The sequence below is a fragment of the Loxodonta africana genome, chromosome 16 (assembly GCF_030014295.1).
Source record: "Loxodonta africana isolate mLoxAfr1 chromosome 16, mLoxAfr1.hap2, whole genome shotgun sequence".
In the NCBI taxonomy this organism is placed as follows: Eukaryota; Metazoa; Chordata; class Mammalia; order Proboscidea; family Elephantidae; genus Loxodonta; species Loxodonta africana.
Genome location: NC_087357.1, coordinates 14,796,259 through 14,818,405, shown reverse-complemented (window position 1 = coordinate 14,818,405; position 22,147 = coordinate 14,796,259). Strand labels below are relative to the sequence as shown.

Below are 22,147 nucleotides of genomic sequence, written 5' to 3'. Positions count from 1 at the left end.
ATGCATGTCTCTGGGGAGCCTTAGGAGACAAGCTGTGTGATGGGTCACTTAGCCCAGGAATGGCCTCGTATCTGATCCCCACCCCCCTCAAAGAATTCCAGGCATCCTACAGAGTGAGATGAGAAAATATCTCCACTGGCCGAGTACACTAAGTCTTCAACTTTGTGAAATTTACCAGCTCACATCTACTGAGAGCCTCCCCAAATCAAACCCATTGGCATCGACTTGGTCCTGACTCATAGCCTTTCTTTGGACTGAGTAGATCTGTCCCACAGGGTTCCCAGGCTGTAATCGTTATGGCAGCAGACTGCCACATCTTTCTCCTGTGGAGCTGCTGGTTGGGTTTGGACCACTGAGCTTTCCTTTAGCAGTTGAGCGCTTAGCCACTGCACCACCAGGATGCCTTCTGAGTCTCAAAACCAAAAAATCCATTGCCACCAAGTTGATCCCAACTCGTAGCAATCCTATAGGACAGCATAGACCTGCCCCATAGGGTTCCCAGGCCGTAATCTTTATGGAAGCAGACTGCCACATCTTTCTCCTGTGGAGCTGCTGGTGGGTTCAAACCACCAACCTTTCAGTTAGCAGCTGAGCACTTAACCACTATGCCACCAGGGCTCCTCTGAGAGCCCAGGGGCTGTGAGATATAGGAGCCTGAAAACCTGGCCCTAGAATTCTGTTCAAGCGAACTTGCAGCAGCGTAACTAGCTGCAAAGCTGCAAATTACTCACGTAGATGTCGCGAAGGCTTTTCTTTCCAAAATGCAACTTGATGGAATGGAGGCTGTACGCCGCAGCTGCAGCAGGCAGAGTGGCCTCTGTGTGCCAAGCACCGTGGTCCGCGTCTTACAGTGTCTCATTCACTCACCCTCATGGTAACTGTGAGGCATGTGCCATTAGCCCTATATATAGATGAGGAAACTGAGGCCTTGGAAGGTGAGCTTACACTGAGCACTCAGCTCTGTCTGCTTTACAGGCCCACTTCTTAAACAGCACACACTCTGCCTGCTGTCAAGTGGAGTATTTAGCCCCCAAGTTGGCAGCATAATTGAATTTGTTGTCACTATTGTTTTAAACAAAACCACCCCAAACATATTGAGCTCTTCCTTGCTCTCATGTGGGGAATAGGCACACAGTGACACAGTGACGCGTGTAGTTTCAAGCTCAGGCTTAGAAGGTCGTTCAAACAGTAGATTCTTAGAGCTGGAAGGTGGGACCTGAGTGAGGTCTCAGAGTGGCAGCAGGCACATCTAGCCCTCCCAACCAGAAGGTGAACTTCATTTAGTTTGCACTGTTACTTTTTTATTGCAATAAAATATATACAACCTAAAATTAGCTATTATATCCATTTTCAGGTGTGTGATCACTGGCATTAATCACAGTCACAGCGTTGTACTGGCGTCCCCTCTGTTGCTTTCTGTAACGTGTTCATTGCCCTGAACAGAAGCTCTGTGCTCACTAAGCGATGGCTCCCCATTCCCACTCCCCAGCCCCGGTAACCACTCATCTGCTTTCTGACTCTTAGGTTCCTATTCTAGATAATTCGTATACATGGATTTATACACTATTTGTCCTTTTGTGTGTCATTTACTTCATTAATAATTCATCAATTATAATATTAAAATAATGATTAATAATGAACCTTATTTCCAGGTTCATCCATGTCGTAGCATGGATCGGAGCTTCATTCCGTTTTATGGCTGAAAGAGTATTCCATTGTTTGGACAGACCACATTCTGTTTATCTAGAAACCCTGGTGACCCAGTGGTTAGGAGTACGGCTGCTAACCAAAAGGCCGGCAGTTCAAATCTACAAGGTGCTCCTTGGAAACCCTGTGGGGCAGTTCTGCTGTGCCCTGTAGGGTCTCTGTGAGTCCGAATCGATTCCACAGCAATGGGTTTTTTTTGTGTGATTTTTTGTGTTGTCATCTGTGTGGACAGTTGGGCTGTTTGCACCTTTTGGCTGGGCTACAGTGAACATTGGTGTGCACATATTAATGTTTTTGATTAGTTGTTGACATTTCAAAGTGGAGAAATTTCCCGTAAATACCAGGATTTTCCTCTTCTCTGAGAAGATCAATCTTCCAAGGACACGAAGTCCACATTTCCTCGGGGCAGATGTTGGCAGGAGCTGAGGTGGCTTGTCTTTTAGACAGGAGAGTGCTCTGCAGTTTACTTTCTTACCACCCCCAGTTGTCCCCCCTGGCATTGATGTCAGGTGGCTGTTGCCATTTATCGTCCAAGTGAGCCATTGCTTTCTTCTAAAAGGGAAGCTATTCCTGACATTCCTCAGGAGTTTCTAGCAGTAGTGGAATGATGGCAGATAAACTAGGAGGGTTTTCTGTTGCGAGAAAGCTCCAATATCCAACTGGCTTTACTTACGTTCACTCCCTGCCTAACCCCATGGGCATGACGTGGTGGTTCCCTGTGGTCCAGCCCCTCATTTTACAGAGGGAACTGAGGCCCAGAGAGAGAAACAACTTGCCTGAGATCATGTATTCAGTTAATGACAGAGCCACACTGAAACCTGGGACCCTGACTCTCAACACAGTGCTTCTGCTTATAAACAGGCTTGGTAGGTGCTGGGCAGCCATGCTTGTTTCTCTGTTCTTGGTTTCGGGTGGTCTTGTGGAGACTCACTTGCATCCTCCTCAAACACCTTTCAACATTAGTATTTATTCAACCCCCTAGTATTGCTCTTTTCCTTCCTAGAGAAGAAATAAACTCTTTGAATGTCACAACATGGGAAGTTTGTACAGATTGTCTCCTTAGGGCACAGTTATATTTTTGGTGTCAGGAATGGTTTGTTCTCCTGTGGAAATTTATTATAATTAGCAAAAGTGAAAAAAAAAAAAAATGAAAAGCTGTTTGTCCCTCTGGTTCTTATCTTGTTTACCCTTAAAACTTTTTTATTTGTTTTTGGTGCCAATTTTCTAATTTCTTGTGATCATTAGGCTCTAAAGGTCTTCCTCTGGTTTAAATGCTAACTCGGGATGTGAGAAAAACCACATTATTGGACCCAAGCTAGCTTAGTAAATAGACCTTTCTCTGCAAGGAGAGAGCTGTAACCCGTGGTAACTCATGGATGCACCCAGCGAGAAAACTCAGCCGTTTCTGTTCAGTGTCACCAGGCAGGCAGAGAGCCCTGCTCACAGGATGCACCTGGTATCACCTCCTGTCACCCTCTGGTTTTTATTATGACACTTTGCTTATCTACTGTCATCGGCAGCAGCAGGGTGAGCATCGAAAGTGCTAAATGTGGGTGGGGAAACCCCCATCTTTCATCTTCTTCCTGGTTCAGGGGCTCCAAGAGGCACCTTTGCTTTTCACAGCTAAGTTAACATATAAATATTTACAGTCAGCTGCTTCCAGCCAAGAAAACCTGCCACCCACCTGAAAGCAAGGGGCTCATACGCCCTTCCCTCCTGATCACTCTGTGCACTTCCTTTCCATCAGTGTAACATGGGCGTGAGCAGTGGCGGATTATCCAATAGGCAAGGTAAGCAAAGTGCTTACCTTGCTTACCAGATCATCTGTAGTAAACAATTTCGCATTTTCTCACCACCTCAAAGATTCTGCTTCGAGGTATGGCTGGCTTCTGTCTCTCTCCCAACCCCACAGCACCTCTCCACAAAAAAACATGTGAAATTATGCACTACAGATTAGTAAGTAAGCACAAGTAAGCCTGTGCTTACCTTGCTTACTGGGTCATCTGCTTCTGTCCAGGATTGTAAATTTTGAAAAGAGGCTTGGATTCTGTAGGGAGGTGCTGTGGGGCTGGGAGAAAGACAGATGCCAGCCATACCTAGAAGCAGAATCTTTGATGTGGTGCAAATCTTGACGTGACGAAACCCATATGAAATTGTTCGCTACAGATGCGTAAGCACAGGTAAGCCCGTGCTTACTTTGTTTCCTGAGTAATCCGCCCCTGGGTGTGTGCATGCATGTACATATGTGTGTGTGAATGTAAGCGCACATGTGTGCATGTATGTGCATGCATGTACACGTGTGTGCGTGTACAATCTACTTCCAAAAAATTAGCCGTTGGAAGCCCTATGGCGCCCAGTTCTGCCCTGACACATGTGCGGTTGCCATGAGTCGGAATCGACTTGATGGTAACGTTATTGGTGGGGTCACCATGAGTTGGAATCAACTCAATGGCAACTGGTTATTGATTTATAATCCTCTTCTTACAAAACACCGGGGGCCCTGCCTGTGCTTTGAATGTTCATTTCCTGTTTTTTTTTTTCCAAATCCTGCTGAAAGCTCTGTCCGTGTTTAAGGGGAAAGACAGAGTCAGCTGGACCAAACATCATCTAACACTGGAATAAATGGTTTTACAACCGTCCTGTGTCTCATGTGGAGCTCTGGTGGCTAAGAGCTCCGCTGCTAACTGAAAGTTCGGCAGTTAAATCCACCAGCTGCTCCTTGGAAACCCTATGGGGCAATTCTACTCTGTCCTGTGGGGTTGCTGTGAGTCGCATTTGACTCAATGGCAGTGGGTTTGGTTTTGGTTTTTGTGTCTCAAATGCATGTTTTCTCTGAGGATATCGTGTGGCTAGAATTAAAAACACTCATTTGCTATTCTTCCTGTTTTCTTTTTCTCCTGGATGAATTACAATTTCAGCCCTGATGTTTAGGATCTCAGATCCGGGGCAGCGGAGATTGCACGCTGGCCCCCAAGCCCCCCATTTCACAGCAGAAAAGCTGTAGGGTCATATTAACTCGGTGTGGCTTGGTAGAGCTGAGTTCCTGCTGGGGCAGTTACTGGAGAAGCAGGCGTGCAAAGGACCAGCCTGCCTGTGCTCAGACATGCCCGGTGGGCCAGGAGGAATCACCTGGGGAGCACTTTGTCAAAAGATTAGATTGGTTCAATAACTGTACAAGTGTCAGTGAGAAAACGACAGGCACTAGGTTTAGCATGAAATCAGAGCTGAAGCAGCCAGCACCACCCGGGCCTCCCAGCACGTGCTCAGGATGGACAAGGGAAAAGCCGTTTGCCTTTGAGTCGACTTTGACTCACGGTGACCTCACGTGTGTCAGAGTAGAACTGTGCTCCATAGGGTTTTCAATGGCTGCTTTTTCTGAAGTAGATCGCCAGGCTGTTAATCCGAGGTGCCTCTGGGTGGACTTGAACTGCCAACCTTTTGGTTGGCAGCTGAGCACTTCATTTCACTGAAAAGTGAGAGTATTGCAGGAATGCTTTCAGAGTGCTGCCCGAAGGTCCAGTAGAGTGTGTCCAAGAAGGCGAGCTGCTGCCAGATTCTCACATGGTCTGGGCCATTGAGCTCAGCCTTTAAAAATCCCCTCGAACCCCTCCTCCTCAGAGAAGCAGATGCTTCAACACTTTGGGGAAAGAATACATTTCACCTGCTCTCCAGAGAATGTGCCAGAGCCTTCAGGTGCTAAAGGTGGTCCATAACAGAGTCCCTGGGAAACAGGGAGGAGATTAGGTGTAGCTTGTAACGACTGGCCTCAAACCAGCAGCCCGAGGTCTTGACCCGGGAGGGTTTTTGGCAACCCCTTTCCTTATCCCTAGGTTGGTGCAAACTATTAAAGCATTCAGCTGCCAACCAAAAGGTTGGCAGTTCGAGTCCATCCAGAGGCACCTCAGAAGAAAGGCCTGGCGATCTACTTCAGAAAAAGCAGCCATTGAAAACCGTATGGAGCACAGTTCTACTCTGACACACGTGAGGTCACCGTGAGTCAAAGTCGACTCAAAGGCAAACGGCTTTTCCCTTATCCCTCCTGAGCACATGCTGGGAGGCCCGGGTGGTGCTGGCTGCTTTGGCTGGGGCCACCTCTGTCCTAAAAGTTTCCAGTTCATTTTTTCATGGGGACATAGATTAGATGGATAGACTTGCTAAGCATCTAATTTGAATAAAGTCCGGTACTCCTCCCTAAGAGCCCAGGAGGCCAAAACCAATGGGAGCCAAGTGTCCAGTGTCGCCTCCTGCTCTAATACCTCCCGTAAGAGTGTAAAGGAGTAGAAGGAACGGAGCAAAGTGGGTGACATGGGGAAATTACGAGCCCATTGTGCTTGCTGGGATGGTGGCCAAATGGTGCCACTTGGGAAGGCCGTGTAAATCACTGAGTCCCCTTGCATCATAGCAAAGGATCAGAGCAGGCTGGCCAGTTCAGGCCTTCACTTCGTCTTTCAATGAAGCCTCAGCCTGGGTCGGCACCGCTTTGCTGTTTGCGTGCCGTCCTTTATTCCAAAGTGTTTCAGTACACACACCATGTTTGTAGTTTCCTATGTTTGCTTCACTTTATTTCTGGGATAAACTTGGTTTAATATTTGATTTAAAAAAGAACAGGAAGAAGACATGTTATTAACCCATTGCTGTCGAGCCGAATTCTGACTCATGGTGCCACATTCTTAGCAGATGTAATTTGAAAAAGCTGCAGGTTATTCATTCTTACATACAGTAGCCGTGCACAGGGTCACTGTGAGTCGGGATGACAGCAAGAACATAGCTGTAATTCTGTTGAACTTGCACTTTTCACTGAACAGAATATTCTAAGTATTGCTCATGGCTGCATCATAGTCCATGACATGGAAATGCCACAGGAGCCCTGGTGGCACAGTGGTTAAGAGCTCAGTTGCTAACCAAAAAGGTTGGCAGTTCAAATTCACCAGCTGCTCCATGGAAACCTTAGGGGGGCAGGTCTGGGCAGTTCTACTCTTTCCTACAGGGTCGCTATGAGTCTGTAAGTCAGAACTGACTTGAGGTTAACCGGTTTGGTTGCTTATATTGGCTCCTGTTATTGGTCACTTTCAGTTTTTCCATGATTGTAAATAACTTTGAGCTGAACATCTTCTAGTTTTCTCCCTGTTTTGTATTATTTCCTTAGGACGAACTCTGAGATCTGCTGTAAAGGTGATGAGAATGTTTTAGGCCAGGGCTTCTTGAACTTCAGCATGCATCCAGATCACATGTGGACCAGGTTGAAATGCAGGTTCTGACTCAGCAGGTCTGGGGCCGGCCTGAGAGTCTGCATTTCTGACAAGCTCCCATGTAGAGCTTGATTCTACCAGCTAAAAGCAATGGCCGCTGCTCAGGCCGTTGGCCATCGCTTAATGGTGTTGGTATCCTGGCATTGTGAGGATTTACAAGACCCACCTTACCAGCTGATGTGTGGGCTGGTTACCTAGGAACTCTGCCCCTCGGGATTGTTTCTAATCAACAGGAAAGTTTTGAGTAGGCTGGCAGCCAGAGGAGGTGGAAACCAGCCCCTGCCTTCAACAGAAGCCTCTCAGGCTGTGGTTCTCAACCCTGGCTGCCATTACAGACACCTGGGAGCTTTAGAAAATGAATACAGGTGGGTGCCGGGACACTCTGGACCAGTAGAAGCAACATCCCTGGCAATGACACCTGGCTGCCAGTATTTTTTTAAAAACTTCCCGAGTGTTAAAGGTAACTCCATGGTTGAGAACCGTTGTTCTAAGCGCACAGAAAAAAAAAAAAAAATTTTTTTTTTCTGTGCACTTAGAACAACGGTTCTCAACCGTGGAGTTAAGACCCCCCTAAATCTCACTGAGCGCCAACCATGTTTTAAACTAATTGGCTGAAAAGCTCAGAGCTCCATTATGTGATCGAGTCCCAGCGTGCCTCTCTCTCTCTTTCTCTCTCACACACACTTTCTCACTATTGCTCTCTTTTATTTAATAAGGCCTAGATTATTTCCCCCAAACCAATGATTCTACCAGTTAAGACAAATTGATTAGTACGTTTTGGTCCTTTGATCGGGGCTACTTTGAAGCTTTAAAATATATATATATATACCTTCCAGTTCTGCTGGTTCCCCCCCCGCCCCCCCCACCACCGATCTTGCCTTCTTATGGTAGCCCCAAGCCCCCTGCCCATCTTGGTCACATTACCCAGTTTTACTCTCTTCATAGCACATCTCTGTTTGATACGATCTGAGTCTGCATTTGTTCTCTTGCTTGTTGGCAGTTGTCTCTGCTTCTCTGTGAGCCTCAGGACAGCAGCAATCCAGGTCATCTAGTCCACTGTTGTGCCTCAGAATATTGAAGATCAATTAATCATTGTCCAAGAGTGTGATTTTGATATCATCTTAGAGTATTCTCAGGGTCTACATCCAGCCTGGGCTCCAGGATCAGTTGTGTGGTGCTAGACAAGACACGTAACTTCTCCAGCCCCCGTTTCCCCATAGCCCACCCCTAGTCAGGATGTAAAGGTGAGGACACGCCCCGTATATAGCTCCCTGAGCATCTTGAAAGAAGGGTATTCTGAATAGTTTGATGAAGATCATTTGATTGTATTGTTACCTGCCCTGCTCAAGAGCCTCTGATGGCTCCCTACCACCCACTGAATAAAACCAGCTTCGTAATTCGGTCCCTGCTGATCTGCAACGAGCATTCTCTGCCACTTCTCGCCACCTGAAGCTGCCTATCTTCAGCTGTATTGAACCAGCTTCCCTGCTGCAAAGCCCCCAGTCCTATCACTGCCCTGCGCTTTGGACACTCACACCCTCAGGCTGGAGGCCGCCCTCCACCTTGTCCATCTGATGCTTGCTTATTCCATCCTGTGGGAAACCAACCATGGGTGCCTCCTTTCCTTTCTCCCTTCTTGCCCTTTGTGTGCACATTTTTCTATTAAAATTATCTATAAGGTCACTGTGAGTTGAAATTGACTCAGTGTCATCGGGCAAACAGTGTACAGGTATAGGGTCACCATGGGTCGGAATTAGCTTGACAGCAGTGGGTTTATTAGTGTGGCCAGGACCTTTAACCAGACTGGGAGCTCCTTGAGACCAGGTAGCATGTATATGTCTTTTATTTCCCATTCCTAGCACAGTGCCTGCCTAGTACACAGTAAGCGCTCATGAAATCATTGTTGAATGAACGAGACAGAATAGGCTTTGGTCACATGCAAGCCTGAAAGGTCATTCTCATGGTTGAAAAGTTCCTACCGATGTGGTTCTAGCAAGAGCACAGATTGACTAGCTGGTGCCTGATGCCAGTGTGGCCTTGGCCCCGGGGGTGTGCAAGATGGCGGGCAGGACACACAGGACACCCTGTGCCCCTCACCACCCGCTCGAGTAACACCTGCTCTTTCTCTTTGCCAGTTGCCTTTTCTGGCCTCGGCTTCACGACGTTCTACTTGGCTGGCAAGCTGCACTGCTTCACCGAGAGCGGGCGGGGCAAGAGCTGGCGGCTGTGCGCTGCCATCCTGCCCCTATACTGTGCCATGATGATCGCCCTGTCTCGTATGTGTGACTACAAGCATCACTGGCAAGGTGAGTCCTTGTCTAGGCCCCCCACCCTTGCAGCGCCCCATCCACTTCCTCCAGGAGCAGGTGTAGACTCAAGCGATGTAGCAGACACAGTTCCAAAGCAAATTGTGTGTTCAAGTGCATCCGGGCCTTTCTGCTGCCCGTGCTGGGGCAAGAACAGAGCCCGTCCTCCCCTGGCGTGCTCACAGAGACTCTGCCCACCTCAGACCCTTAGATCTCCCTGGCCGGGGACCCAATTGTGCTTTCCCAGTTGGATCACTTGCCTCTGTCCTCCGACTGGGTGCCAAGTGGCTTTGGGTCCTTTTGCACATCAAATCTACCCTACAAGGACATTTCTTACCATGGATGCTTTGCCAAGGGGTGTGTCCAGCTGAGAGATGAATTTCAGGAATGTTCTGAGCAGCAGCCACAAGGCTGGGAGGAGGCTCACCTATTGCATCAGTCCTTTGATATTTGTAAAGAACACAAAATAGCATGGAATAGTCGAGGGACTTGTCCTGGGAATCTAACCAACCATGCTGTGTCTCTCTGCAGATAAATTGCAGCTCACAGCTCTCCTGGAGACAGCCACCCCCTCCATGCAGACAGGGAGCAGACAGGTTGCTACCGGAGATATGGCCTCCACAGGGCAGTCCTCCTATAACCTTGATCAGTCCCTGGGAGCTAGGACCCCAGCTCTCGGGGGTGAGTCTGGAGTGGTGCCCAGGAATCTGTGTTAATAACAAGTAAGCCTGTTGTTTCTGATTACATCTGGGAAGCAGTGGTAAAGAGCTCCACTGTGTGAGTCATCATTAAACAAAGCAAATGAAATGTCCTGCCTCTCTAGCCCAGTGGCCTTCCACCATCTGTCCATGGCCCTGCACCTCCTCTCCTGCCCTGCTACCCTGCAGCCACCAGGAATTGTTCCCCACACCCTTCCTTCTGTCTCTGCAGCAGCTGCTTTGTGGGACCTGTCTTCTTCCTAGTCCTACAGCAAGCAAGGCCAGACGTGAAGGGGGCTCCTCTCTGGGACGCCTGCTCCCCCATTATCCCAGGGGCCTCATGCTCCTCCCAGCAGTTTCCCAGCTTTTTCCTGCTCTTTAGCCAGCCTCTACTTTACCCACCACCCCCTGGAGCTCATGCTCTAGGCATGATGGTTCCCCAGCAGCAGCTTGGAGCTGGGGGTTAAGGACTGGGGAAAAGAAGTGGGAGCATGGTCTGGACAGGTGGCTGCATCAGGTGCCCATCAAGGTCTTGAGCCCACCTGTAGGGGATGGGAGGTAGAGGGCCACAAGGCTAGGCCCAGAACCCTCCCAGTTCTCTGTTCTATCAATGGCTTGGGGAAAGTTCTGGATCCTGTGAAGCTACATCCTGAGAGGGAGGGAGACAGAATCTCTGAATGAGCAGCAACAAGGCATGCCCATTGCCTCCCTGGAACCGGGAATACGTGCTGCCCATATGGCTAGGATGTTTCCCCCATGAAGAATATATATATATGTATTTTTTTATTATTGAACTTTAGATGAAGGTTTACAGAACAAACTAGTTTCTCATGAAACAATTAGCACATACAATGTTTTATGACATTGGTTAACAACCCCATGACATGCCAACCCTCTCCCTTCTCAACCCTAGGTTCTCTGTTACCAGCTTTCCTGTTCCTTCCTGCCTTCCAGTCCTTGCCCCAGGGCTGGTGCACCCCTTTAGTCTTGTTTTGTTCCATGGGCCTGATCAATCTTTGGTTGAAGGGTACAATTCGGAAGTGACCTCATTACTGAGCTGAAAGGATGCCCAGGGGCCATACTCTCAGGGTCTCTCCAGGCTCTGTCAGGACAGCAAGTCTGGTCTTTCTTTTTGAGTTAGAATTTTGTTCTACATTTTTCTCCAGCTCTGTCCAGGGTCCTCTAATGTGATCACTGTCAGAGCAGTCAGTGGTGGTAGCCGGGCACCATCTAGTTGTATTGGACTCAGTCTGGTGGAGGCCATGGTAGATGTGGCCTGTTAGTCCTTTGGACTAATCTTTCCCTTGTGTCTTTAGTTTTCTTCATTCTTCCTTGCTTCCAAAGGGGCGAGACCAGTGGAGTGTCCTAGATGGCTGCTTGAAGGCTTTTAAGACCCCAGACGCTACTGACCTATCTCCTGTGAAGAATATTATGGGTAGAATCATGTTTTATGGACTTCCCCTCATTTAGCCCTTGTGAACCACAATTTCTTCTTCTGAACCCAGGACCAGTAACCCCCAGATACGTCCCAGAGCTCTTTCATAGGCTCAGGGAAATACTGACCTTGAATGACTTTGTAATTTGAAAACACTGCACATATGAAAATTGGCATTGCTGCCGCATAGCACATTGCGTCCAAGGAGGCACGTGTTGTGTTTCCCAGCAACTGATGGAGAGGCAGACAGATTTTTGGAGCATAGTCTCTTTGTAAGCTATGAGCCCCCAGTTTCCACTTTTACTCAAGCACTTTGGATTTGGGGAAGGATCAAGAGTCTCAGAGTCAAATCAATTTTTGCTTTATATTGGAAAGTAGTAAGAACCTTTGTGTAGTGATCTTGTCCTGAAAACTTTCAGATGTGAGGTTGGCCCATCTTAAACACTCTTTAGCCCTGGCCTGTGCTGTTCCTCATCACCTAGGTGTAGCAGGTGAAAGAAGTCCGAATCACAGTTCTTGGCTTGATGGAAATGGCAGGTTCATGGACACCTGGTGCACCCAAGGCTCCGGTGACTGGGGCTTCAGACCCATCCTATGCAACTGGCACAGAGAGGCGCTTTGAGCAGAAGACGGAGAATATTACTGCTCTGTGGGTTGATGGGAAAGAAAAGCTAGAGAACTGATGCTCAGTGTCATTTAGGGCCATGCTCGGGGGGCAAACCAAAACTGTGACATGATAGACTTCAGCCAAAACTGAATGTGCATCAGTTGGCATGGACCATTGATGTGACCCAAGTAGTGGCTCAGCTGTGTCATTGTTCAGATTATTTCCTGGTGAGCCAGGAGGGGAGTGTGCCTTTCCTTGAGCCCTCTAGTTAGCAATGAGTGTGGTTGACTTTACCTGCTTTCCCCTTCATGTGGCAGGACACCTGGTTGAGGTAGATAACTCTGTCACCTTCTATACCAGTGGTTCTTAACTGGAGGCAACTTTGTCCTTCAGGGGACCTTTGGCAATATCTGGAGATACTTGTTTGGTTGTCACGACTGGAGAAAGTGCTACTGGCGTTGATGTGTAGAGGCCAGGGAGGCTTCTCAATATCCTGCAATGCACAGGATAGCCTGCACAACAGAGAATTCTCCAGCTCCAAGTGTCAATAGTCCCAGGGTTGAGAAACGCTATTCTACACTGTACCACGGTTCCATCCATCTTTCTCTTGTTACTACACGTGAAGAAGCAGCATCCCAGTTCTGGGGCGGGAGCATGTATTCATTTAATACTCAATAAGGGAGGAAGCAAGGAGGCCTCCAAGGTTTCCAGCATGGAGAAGCAGATGGATGGTGATGCCATCGACTGGTGCATAGGTGGGGAGTGTACCTGAGAACATACTTATTGCTTTTCTCTGGTGGACTAAGCTACCCAGCGGCCGTGGGCGGGGCCCCCCATCGTGAGAGAGTTCATGGGGTGCCCTGTGGTATCAACAAAGACAAGTACCCTTTCATTATAGACTTTAGTTAACTACATTAATATTATGAGATTTTTATGATGCATTTGAACTGATTCAAGTAACTGTGCCTAATGTGGAAATACATTCGATTAGTCAACTGCATGCTTATATCCAATAAATGGCCCATAGTCTTAAATGCCCTGATCTGTCCATTACCGTGCCTGTGTTCTGTCTCATCTTCTGTTATCGGCACCCCTCTGGGCTTTTCCACCTCCCTAGCTACATGCCGGATACACAAGTCTGTTGTTCTATTAAGTGAGGAAAGTGCAGAGCACAGGCCAGGGCCTAGGGAGGGCCACGTGAAACACTTAGTGGAACTTCTCCAGAAATGAGACCAGCTGGATCAGTACTACATTGGCCCGTGGCTCATGTCCCCATGTCTGTGACATGCCGGTTTTCAGGTCCACTGGAAGCTGGGAAATGTCACAGGTGATGCTAACTGAGCCCAGTGCCTCACACAGAGCCTCATCTTTGTGACTCACCATGTGTTTTCAAGCACTAAAATGTGTGGAATGCCCACGCTAGGGAAAACACAAGTAGAGAGAACAAGTGCCAAGAAAGCAGAGCATGTCATTAAATCAGGTTCTGCCTCTACTTACAATTTTGTGTGGTTATGGATTCTAGCCCGTGGACGGGTACAGCCAGGAGTGAGAGGGATGTGTTTGCTCCATCGCCAGGCGTAATAACACCCCTCAAGGCCCTGTATCTGGATCCAGGCTTTCCTCATGTAGCTCCAGTTGTTTGGGATAACCTTTAACTGACACTGGTTTCCCTAATCATAGGTGATGTTAAGGAGCCTTGGGTACCCATGTGGTGTTTCATCATAACAGTATCTCCCTCTGAATGTAATCCAGAAAAGGGGGTCTCAAGGAAGGAAACAGTCATTAGTTCACACCCAGGCTGAGGTTGGAAGCCTCCCTGTCAGTCACATATACCATTGTGTGATCTGGCGGAAGTCTTCAAGATGGCCGCCACTGCCTTTGTCATGTTTACTGACTGGGTTGTGATGGACATGTGATTTGAAATGAATCTTCAGGAGATTGTCAACTCTGCAGATGGTGTGTTTTGGGGCTGGACACTGTGCTGGGCTGTGCAGGTGCCACGCAAGGTGTCTGACCTCTCAACAGTCTGGCAGAGGCTGCTCCCTTTGGAGAAACCCTTCCATCGAGGCCTGATGGCTTTTTGAAGTGCCCAGCTCACTCATAAGTTCTCTCTTCTCTCTCTCTCTCACACACACATACCAGTGAGGGACACACAGTGTTGTCAGCCAGCCCTCCCTTGGGCTGTCAGAAACAGTCTCTAGATGTTCAAAATTAAGTGACTTGAAAAGGAGTCCTTGGAACTATATTATTGTTCTTACCAAAACCCCACCAGCCCTGCATAAAACAAAAACACTAAAATTATCCTTCTGACTTGCTTGGCCCCAGTGAACTGATCTCACCAGTTTTCCTCCTCAGTCAGCTGTCCCATGCAGCAGAGTCCATACACACATTTATCATGAGCTACAAAACGCAGCTCCCCTCAGGAACCTGTTGACTGTCCCATGAGTCCACTCATCTCTGTATTCACACCCATGACCCCCCTCAGGAGTCTGCAGCTTCCAGGTCACCCTCTGCCTTCAATCAGAACCCGCTAGATAGGAAGCTTTGGTCCTGAGAGAGGCTATCTCAGTCAGAACTGTCTTCTTTCTGTCATCTCATTAGTCCTGGTCTGTCCCTATTGCTTAGTTCCCAGGGAAGATGGACATGGGTTGCTCCCAAGTCTCATTGACAGCCTTACTTCATTTGACTCCAGGGACTCTCCCCCTCAGCTTTCTGTGGTTTTCTCTGGCATCTCCTGGTGGCTCTATGTTCAAAATATTTCCAGAATCCAGCTGCCTCTCCACGCCACCCTGGTCCAAGCCACCATCATCTGTGCCTGGATTTCTGCAAAAGCTTTCTGACAGCCTCCCTCCCTACGCCATTGCCCCATCACACCTCAGCCAGAGTGAGCCTTTACAGCTGTGAGTCCACGCATGTCACCTCTCTGCTTAAATCCTTGGTGACTTAAATCCTTGGTGGCCCCTCATTTCATTCAGCATCAGACCCTGGTTCTAAGATAGCCTACAAGATGCGGTCCCTCAGTCCCTCTTTGACATCATTTTCTAAATACTTGCCCTCCTTGCTCACACTACCTCACCCCCTCAGACTTCTTGCTGTTCCTTGCACATGTCAGACCCATCCCTCCTCAGGGCCCTTGCACTGCCTCTTCCCTATACCTGGGATGCTCTCTTCCCAGATGTAGGCATGGCTCCTCCCCTTCCCTTCTTCTGATCTCGGCTTATGTGTCAGGCTTCCTGTGATAGCCGGCCCACTTAAAATTGCAGCCCACATCCCATGCTCCCTGTCCCTCTCCCTGTGCTCATTTGCCACCTTCTGATAAATTAATTTATTTTATGTTGAGTTTTTATCCACTAGAACAGAGGTCAGCAAACTTTTTCTTCAGTAAAGGGCCAGATAGTCTCCATCCCAACTGCACAACTCAGTGTGAAAGATCGATAGAGATGATACATAAATGAACGGGCTTAGAAAATTTGCTGATTCGTGCCGTAGACTATAAGCTCCATGTGGACAGGGATTTTTGTCTCTTTTGTTCATGTGGTACATAGTAGGTACTCAATAAATATTTGTTGAGTGAATGAATGAGTGATTTGAGTGAAATCTTCTTACTAGTATCATTTTTTCTTTGTACTGGCTTTACTAAATTTAACCTTATTCTCTGCACATTCTATCCATTTAAAAAGAAACCAAAGAATTTACATTTTAAACATTCATTCTTCATTCATTCATATGTCTCTTGTGTCTGTGTGCCAGACAGGTGCTCTGCTGTAGGCATGGTATTGGGTAGGACAGATGTGGCCCCTGCCCCCCACCCCCAAGCTTACACTCTTCCGGATAGATCGTGGTTTCCCCCTTCCCTGTCATTTCTCTCATAGAAACTCAGAGTCATGAAAACAGAAAGCTTCGCTAATATTAGAGCCTCTGGGGGCTGGGTGGGGGGAGGCGGTGGGGAGGGACAAAAATAACCTCGTGGGGTTGTTGAGCTTGCCAAAGCTGATTTTTGCCTTAGTATCTTTGTCTGTCTTGGCCTTTAAGACTGTAGATTCTTGGGATGGCGGGGACTTGTCTGATTTATTCAGTTAATGTCCTAGGACCAGGTATCATCCCTGACACCTGATACATGTGCAACACACATGCACTGAATGGATAAACCCGATGCTAAGTAAGGAGACAGCGGTATTTTGCATTCCTGGGGCTCTGAGATTCACGTGTTTTCCTTCGGAGCCCTCCAGTTGCATGCTACCATATCTGGAGTGAAGTTAATCCCATGCGATTTTTGTCTAATAAAGTCCTACTTGCCCCCCCCCACCCCCCGCTTTTCTGTCAACACAAGCCCTGTAGATTCCAATGTGATTTCATCAAAATAACACAGCCCACTCAAGGCACTTGGTGACAATCTCCTGCATAAAGTAAATCATTTTTTTGATCCCGTTCACCACCTTTGTAATAAACAATACTTCCAATGACTTTGCTGAGAAAATGGCTTGAATAGATGTTGCATTGCCCTCGCTGCCTCTGATAATCCCTGAAGCATCCAGGATATCACGTCTCACTCATTCCCTTAAATGGGAAAACAGCATCTGCAGGACCTGTCATTTCCTTTCATGCTGCTAAACCAGTAAGCCTAGCAAACACATACTTGGAATGGTTTGATGTCTTTTGGTCAATGATCCACCTAATGAAATGCCGTGTTATAGAAATTAGAAAGTCGAATGGTGTTATTTGTAGGTTTTGCTGTTTGGCCTGTTCCATAGTCATTGGATCAAATGCAGGTGTTGTGGATCATTTTAGAGGCTAATCAAATAACATCCCATGGAGCTGTTCCCTGGGGTTAAAGGAGAAACAAAACAATAGTGCAACTCTAAGACCTTGAGCTAGAAAAAGCCCTGGCACATTTTATAGGCTGGTAGCCATAGGCTACATGAAGAGCTTCCCTATTTGAGGAACTTCATTTAATCACAGAAATTATGGCTTATGGCCCTGCTCAAGAATTCATGGTACATATTGCTTTCCCGTTTCTTGGGTGACAAATGTTTTTAAATTCGTTAGAAGTGTATTTAAAAAGCTACAAAAACCAACCCATTGGTACCAATTACACGTTCATGCTAAAGGAATTGGGACTCTAGATTGCCTACTGAGTTGTTGTGTGAGGAGAAGGATGGGGAAGGACCAGAAAGCCCCCGGCAGTTCTGGAGCTGGATGTGAGGAACAGAATACGAATAATAGTGATGGACACTTCTTTAAGTTATTTTGTGGCATACTCTTAAGAAGCACTGTGTCATTGAATCATTGTCACAACTCAGCGAAGTGAGTATTGTTATTTTCATTTGAGAGAGAAGGAAACAGACTCAGAGAGATGACGTGAGTGGTCCTGGTAGGGGCTGCAGTATCTCAGGTTGAGGATTCCTCAGAATGGCAGATTCTTAGGTGGAGGGTGGGGGCAGGTGCTACCTTTCCATGGCCCCAGGTTCCACTACTGGGAGGGGGAACGGGTCTGCTCCCTGTAGCCTGGAGGAGCCTGGGTTTCACTGCTGTCTCTCAGATCCTCCTCCCCTCCTTCCTTGATGGCTCCTCACCAGGGCTGAGTTGATACTAACATGTTTTGCTTGCCTTTCTGCCAAATGGAGACACACGGTCACAGTGTGCTCTTCGGTCATTTAAATTTGAGTCTATAGAGAGGAAGCAGTGACAATTATCTAGTCTCTTCCTTTTGCCAGTTGCAGTAACTTTTGTTTCTAGATGTTTTATCCCAACCAAAGATGTGACCTGTTTTCTAAATGTGCGTTAGCACAGTTTCCTAACAGTCTGAGTACTTGACCTCAGCAGGCTGCCTCTGGGGATCAAAGTCCCTGAACATTAACATCAGAAGCCATCTTAGCCATATGTCCTTGGTCAGTGTTCTTACATTACTGACGAGGTAGCTGTGGCCTAGAGAGGGGAAGGGGCTCGCTCAAGGTCACACAGGACAGCAACCAGAACCTAACCCCTGAATTACTGTGCACCTATTCATTCATCCACATCCCTCAACAAATTTAATTCTGCTCTGAGCAAGGTGTTGTTGAAGGTATTGAGAAATCACAGCCACGAAGATAGGGACAGGCCCTGTCTCATGGAGGTTAGTATTGAGTGTTAAGTATTATATTAAATGCTAAACAAATGTTATATGTTAATGTTAAACAAATGCACAGTGTGCCTGTGATTTTGCATTCTGATTGCAGGGGGGTGAGTATCAAAGTGTGTATCTGGAAGATTTGGTCTAGTCTGGAAGTCAGGGGAGACTTGATTACACAGTGGTGTTTAGTTAAGCTTCAAAGAATGAGTCACAATGGAATAAAGGAGGGGAGGGGATTCTTGAGGATGGAACAGCAGGTGTGGAGCCCTGGAAGGAGAATAGCAGGGCATATTTGAGGTACAGATAGGAAGACTGTGGCTGCGGCAGAGGGAGTGAGGGGAAAGGACATAGGATAGCTGGGAGGGTCAGCAGGGCCAGGTGAGCAGTTTTGGAGGCCATGGGTACTTGATCAGTTTTCCAAGAGCAGTAAGAAGGATTTTAAGCAAGGAAATGACCTCATCCATTATCACTTGAAAAAATATTATTAGCTGCTGTGTCCAGGTTCCAGGTGTCGGGGCAGTGAATTGGCACTTGGTCTACATGCAATCAACATTTATGCTGCCATTACAGAAGGGTATAAAAGAGCTTTTTCTTTTATTTATGCTTCTTAACCTGTTTTGCTACTGCGTATAAATAAAATTACATATCCTAAATTGGAAACCCTGGTGGCATAGTGGTTAAGTGCTACGGCTGCTAACCAAAGGGTTGGCAGTTTGAATCCACCAGGCACTCCTTGGAAACTCTATGGGGCAGTTCTACTCTATCCTATAGGGTCACTATGAGTTGGAATCGACTCAACGGTGCTGGGTTTGGTTTTGTTTTGGTATATGCTAAATTACTAAATTTATTTTTTTAAAAACTTAAAGCTATTTATTATAGAACTTTTTACATTATGAATAGCCAAAGGTAGAAGCAATTCTATGAGGGATAATGAAATACAAAAGTATTGTCCCTTTCCTCAAAAACTATTCTGCTAGATCTACATGGATCCAGAATACCTATAACATGGCCACAAAAAGACTGATGAGTGTAGTGCAAATATTTCCGCATTAGACTGTTTCCTTGAAACATATGTTTCCTTGACAGCCTCTTGAAATTAACACAGGGAGTTAACTTGTGACAGCCTGAGGTCCTTACACAGTAGTATTTTCTGGGAAGTGTTTGGAAACTTGCCACCATGAACGTTGATCGGTCAAGGAGAACCTTTGCACCTCACCTGAACCCAGGTAGATGCACCTTCAGCCCATGGGCCTGCTGCCTTTTGAAGGCTGGGACATAAGAAATTCATGGTGCTGTTAAGCCCAGAACCTGCCAGGGTCCAAATAGCCTCACAGAACAGCACAGGCTGTGGGGTGGCCAGCTGACCTCTCTGAGCCTTAGTTTCTTTGGTAAAATGGGACTAATGCTACCTGCCCAGAGGAGGTTTATGAAATTCAACAAGATAATATATGTGAAAGTGGTAACCCCCAAATAGAATATTGGTTTAGCATGGCAGCAATCTTATCAAGAGCTCAACATTTCTTTTGTTAGGGGCAGTTCTCTGTTGTGCTAGGACCTTTTTGGTCAGAAAACCTGTAAACAAACAAACAAACAAACAAACAAACAAACCCATTGCTGTGGAGTCAATTCCAACTCATAGCAACCCTATAGGCCAAAGTAGAACTGCCCCATAGGGTCTCCAAGGACTGGCTGGTGGATTTAAACTGCTGACCTTTTGTTAGCAGCCATGCTCTTAACTGCTGTGACACCAGAGCTCACAGTTTAAAGCACAGACACACTAAATAAGGGCTTTTTGAGTGAGTTACTTTCCTGGGGTACCTGTAGGGCTACAGTTGAATGCACTATTTGGTGAGGGACTGCTTTGTAGTAGAGGATCCTGACTTGCCTGCAGATTCCTCCTCCTGCCTCACGCCATCTTTTGCCCCCCAAACTGCTAAGATCTACAGCCCCTTAGAGGGATCGGGCCCCCTCACCATCAGAGGTCTGTGGATATTGCCAATCCTTGTGGATTGTAAAATGTTTGATTCACTTTGTCTGTGACTCAGAAGGTTCATTTCATCCCTGGGAAACCACTTACTGGGAGGCAGAGACCAGCATGCCCACTGGGTTTCTATGGCTCACCAGTCACATCACTGGGCTCCAGTGAGAACTTGCTAAACAAAAAGAAATTACAGCCCCTGAGCATTTTTAGATTCTATTGAGATGGCTTGAATTTTTCTTCCAGAATTTAGAATTGATTTTCAAAATCAGGAGCACAAATGTGGGTTCTTGTAGTGCTCGGGTAGGAGTTAAATAAGTAATGGGGACAAGAGAATAAACGCATACTTAAAGGGATATTTAAGTGCTAGAAATGATGGCATCTTGCAGGGGCCTTAAGGATTTATGCCTCCAGTTTGAGTTCTATTTCTTGGTCTTTTGAGGGGCCCTATAAGCAAACCGGAGCCCTGGTGGCACAGTGGTTAAGAGCTTGGCTGCTAACCAAAAGGTCAGCAGTTAGAATCCACCAGCTGCTCCTTGGAAACCTTATAGGGAAGTTCTACTGTGTCCTATAGGGTCACTATGAGTCAGAATCAACTTGATGGCAATGGTTTTTTTTTTTTTTTTAAATAAGCAAACCAGGGAGCAGTGGCTGTTCCATGGTAGAATTCTCACTTTCCATGCTTGGAAGATCCAGGTTCTGTCCTAGGCAATGCACCTGATGCATAGCCACCACCCATCTGTCAGTGGAGGCTTGCGTGTTGCTACAATGGAGCTTCCAGATGAAAATGGACTAGGAAGAAAAGCCTAGAGATCTGCTTCCAAAAATCAGCCAGTGAAAACACCACTAGGGCCACAGTAGTCTGATCCTCAACCAATCATGGGGATGGGCAGGACCAGGCAGCATTTCATTCCATTGTGCATAGGGTTAGCATGAGTTGGGGGCCAACTCAACAGCAATAAGCAACCAGTTACCGGAGCAGGTGGGAAGAGTTTTCTGGAAAACACTACTGGTTACATCTGAATGAATACTAACATGTTTCTTCTGCTCTGCTTTTTCCCACCTAGATTCTTTTGTTGGTGGCGTCATTGGCCTCATTTTCGCTTACATTTGCTACAGACAGCACTACCCTCCTCTGGCCAACACAGCTTGTCATAAACCGTACGTCAGCCTCCAGGTCCCGACCTCAGTGAAGAAGGATGAGAGGTCCACACCAGACAGTGCGCCCAGCATGCCTCCAGAGGGCATCACCGAAGGCCCCGTATGACTAGTATCTTGGGAGAATGGACACTTAGCCCTGGGTACACCTGCCACCCTGATACCATAACACCATAGAAAAGGTTTTCTGTAGTGTGTTTCTCATCAGTTTTTTCTCAAAGTTGTCTTTCTGCTTCCATTTTGCCAACGGTGTTCCTGCTACTTTGAATGTTTACTTTCACCTTTCTTGAGTTTGCAAGGGAAGGACACCAGGAATCCTCTCTGGGAGACAGTGGAAGGAGGCTGCTAGTGTGGGGTGGGTGTCACTTGGCCAACTCCCCTAAAATGTTTGTTGTATCATCCACCTTCCTATGTTTTCATGGATGTAAGACATAATAAAACTTCCCACCTGGAAGACTTGGTGTTGGCCATCCCGTGCAGCCACGGTTGTTTGGGGGTGCAGTAGGTGTTGTAGGTGAGACAGGCGTGAGAAGCCAGCCCAAAGCCAGCTCTGTCTGCAGGTCATGCCAGGTGCTGGACTTAGAAGCGAAGTCTCAGGAGCTTTCTGCACCGTGAGCTTGTTATAGCATATGTCTCTGAAATGGAGTTGAAACTGGACCTACAGTCTTTGCATTTCCAGGGCTTTTTGAGTCATTGACTCTAGAAGGAAATGAGCTGAGTAACTTCATGCATAGACCTTCACCAAATACAGTGAAACTATAGACACGTGAGTGCAAGTGGGAGAGGGGGTCACTGCAGGTATCTGTGGGACTCAGGTACCATGTCCTTCTTCCCGCACTTACAGCATAGGTTGGAGAGCCAGTTCTGAAGCTCAACCACTTGTCCCCCTGTTCTGACCCT

At 47.1% G+C, this 22,147-nt stretch overlaps 1 protein-coding gene across 3 annotated transcripts in view; it reads left to right on the top strand.

The window, feature by feature from the left end:
• Nucleotides 1-21,689, top strand: part of PLPP4 (phospholipid phosphatase 4) — a 121,848-nt gene extending 100,159 nt beyond the window's left edge. For 2 of the 3 annotated variants that reach the window (XM_023540905.2, XM_010601215.3), the window contains 2 exons: nt 9,092-9,262; nt 21,157-21,689. In XM_023540905.2, the coding sequence (XP_023396673.1) occupies nt 9,092-9,262; nt 21,157-21,356 (371 nt within the window). In that variant the 3' untranslated portion in view covers nt 21,357-21,689. Of the gene's footprint in view, nt 1-9,091; nt 9,263-21,156 lie in introns of those variants that run through there. The other variant, XM_064269234.1, reaches the window with a different exon arrangement.
• Nucleotides 21,690-22,147: the final 458 nt, after the last annotated feature.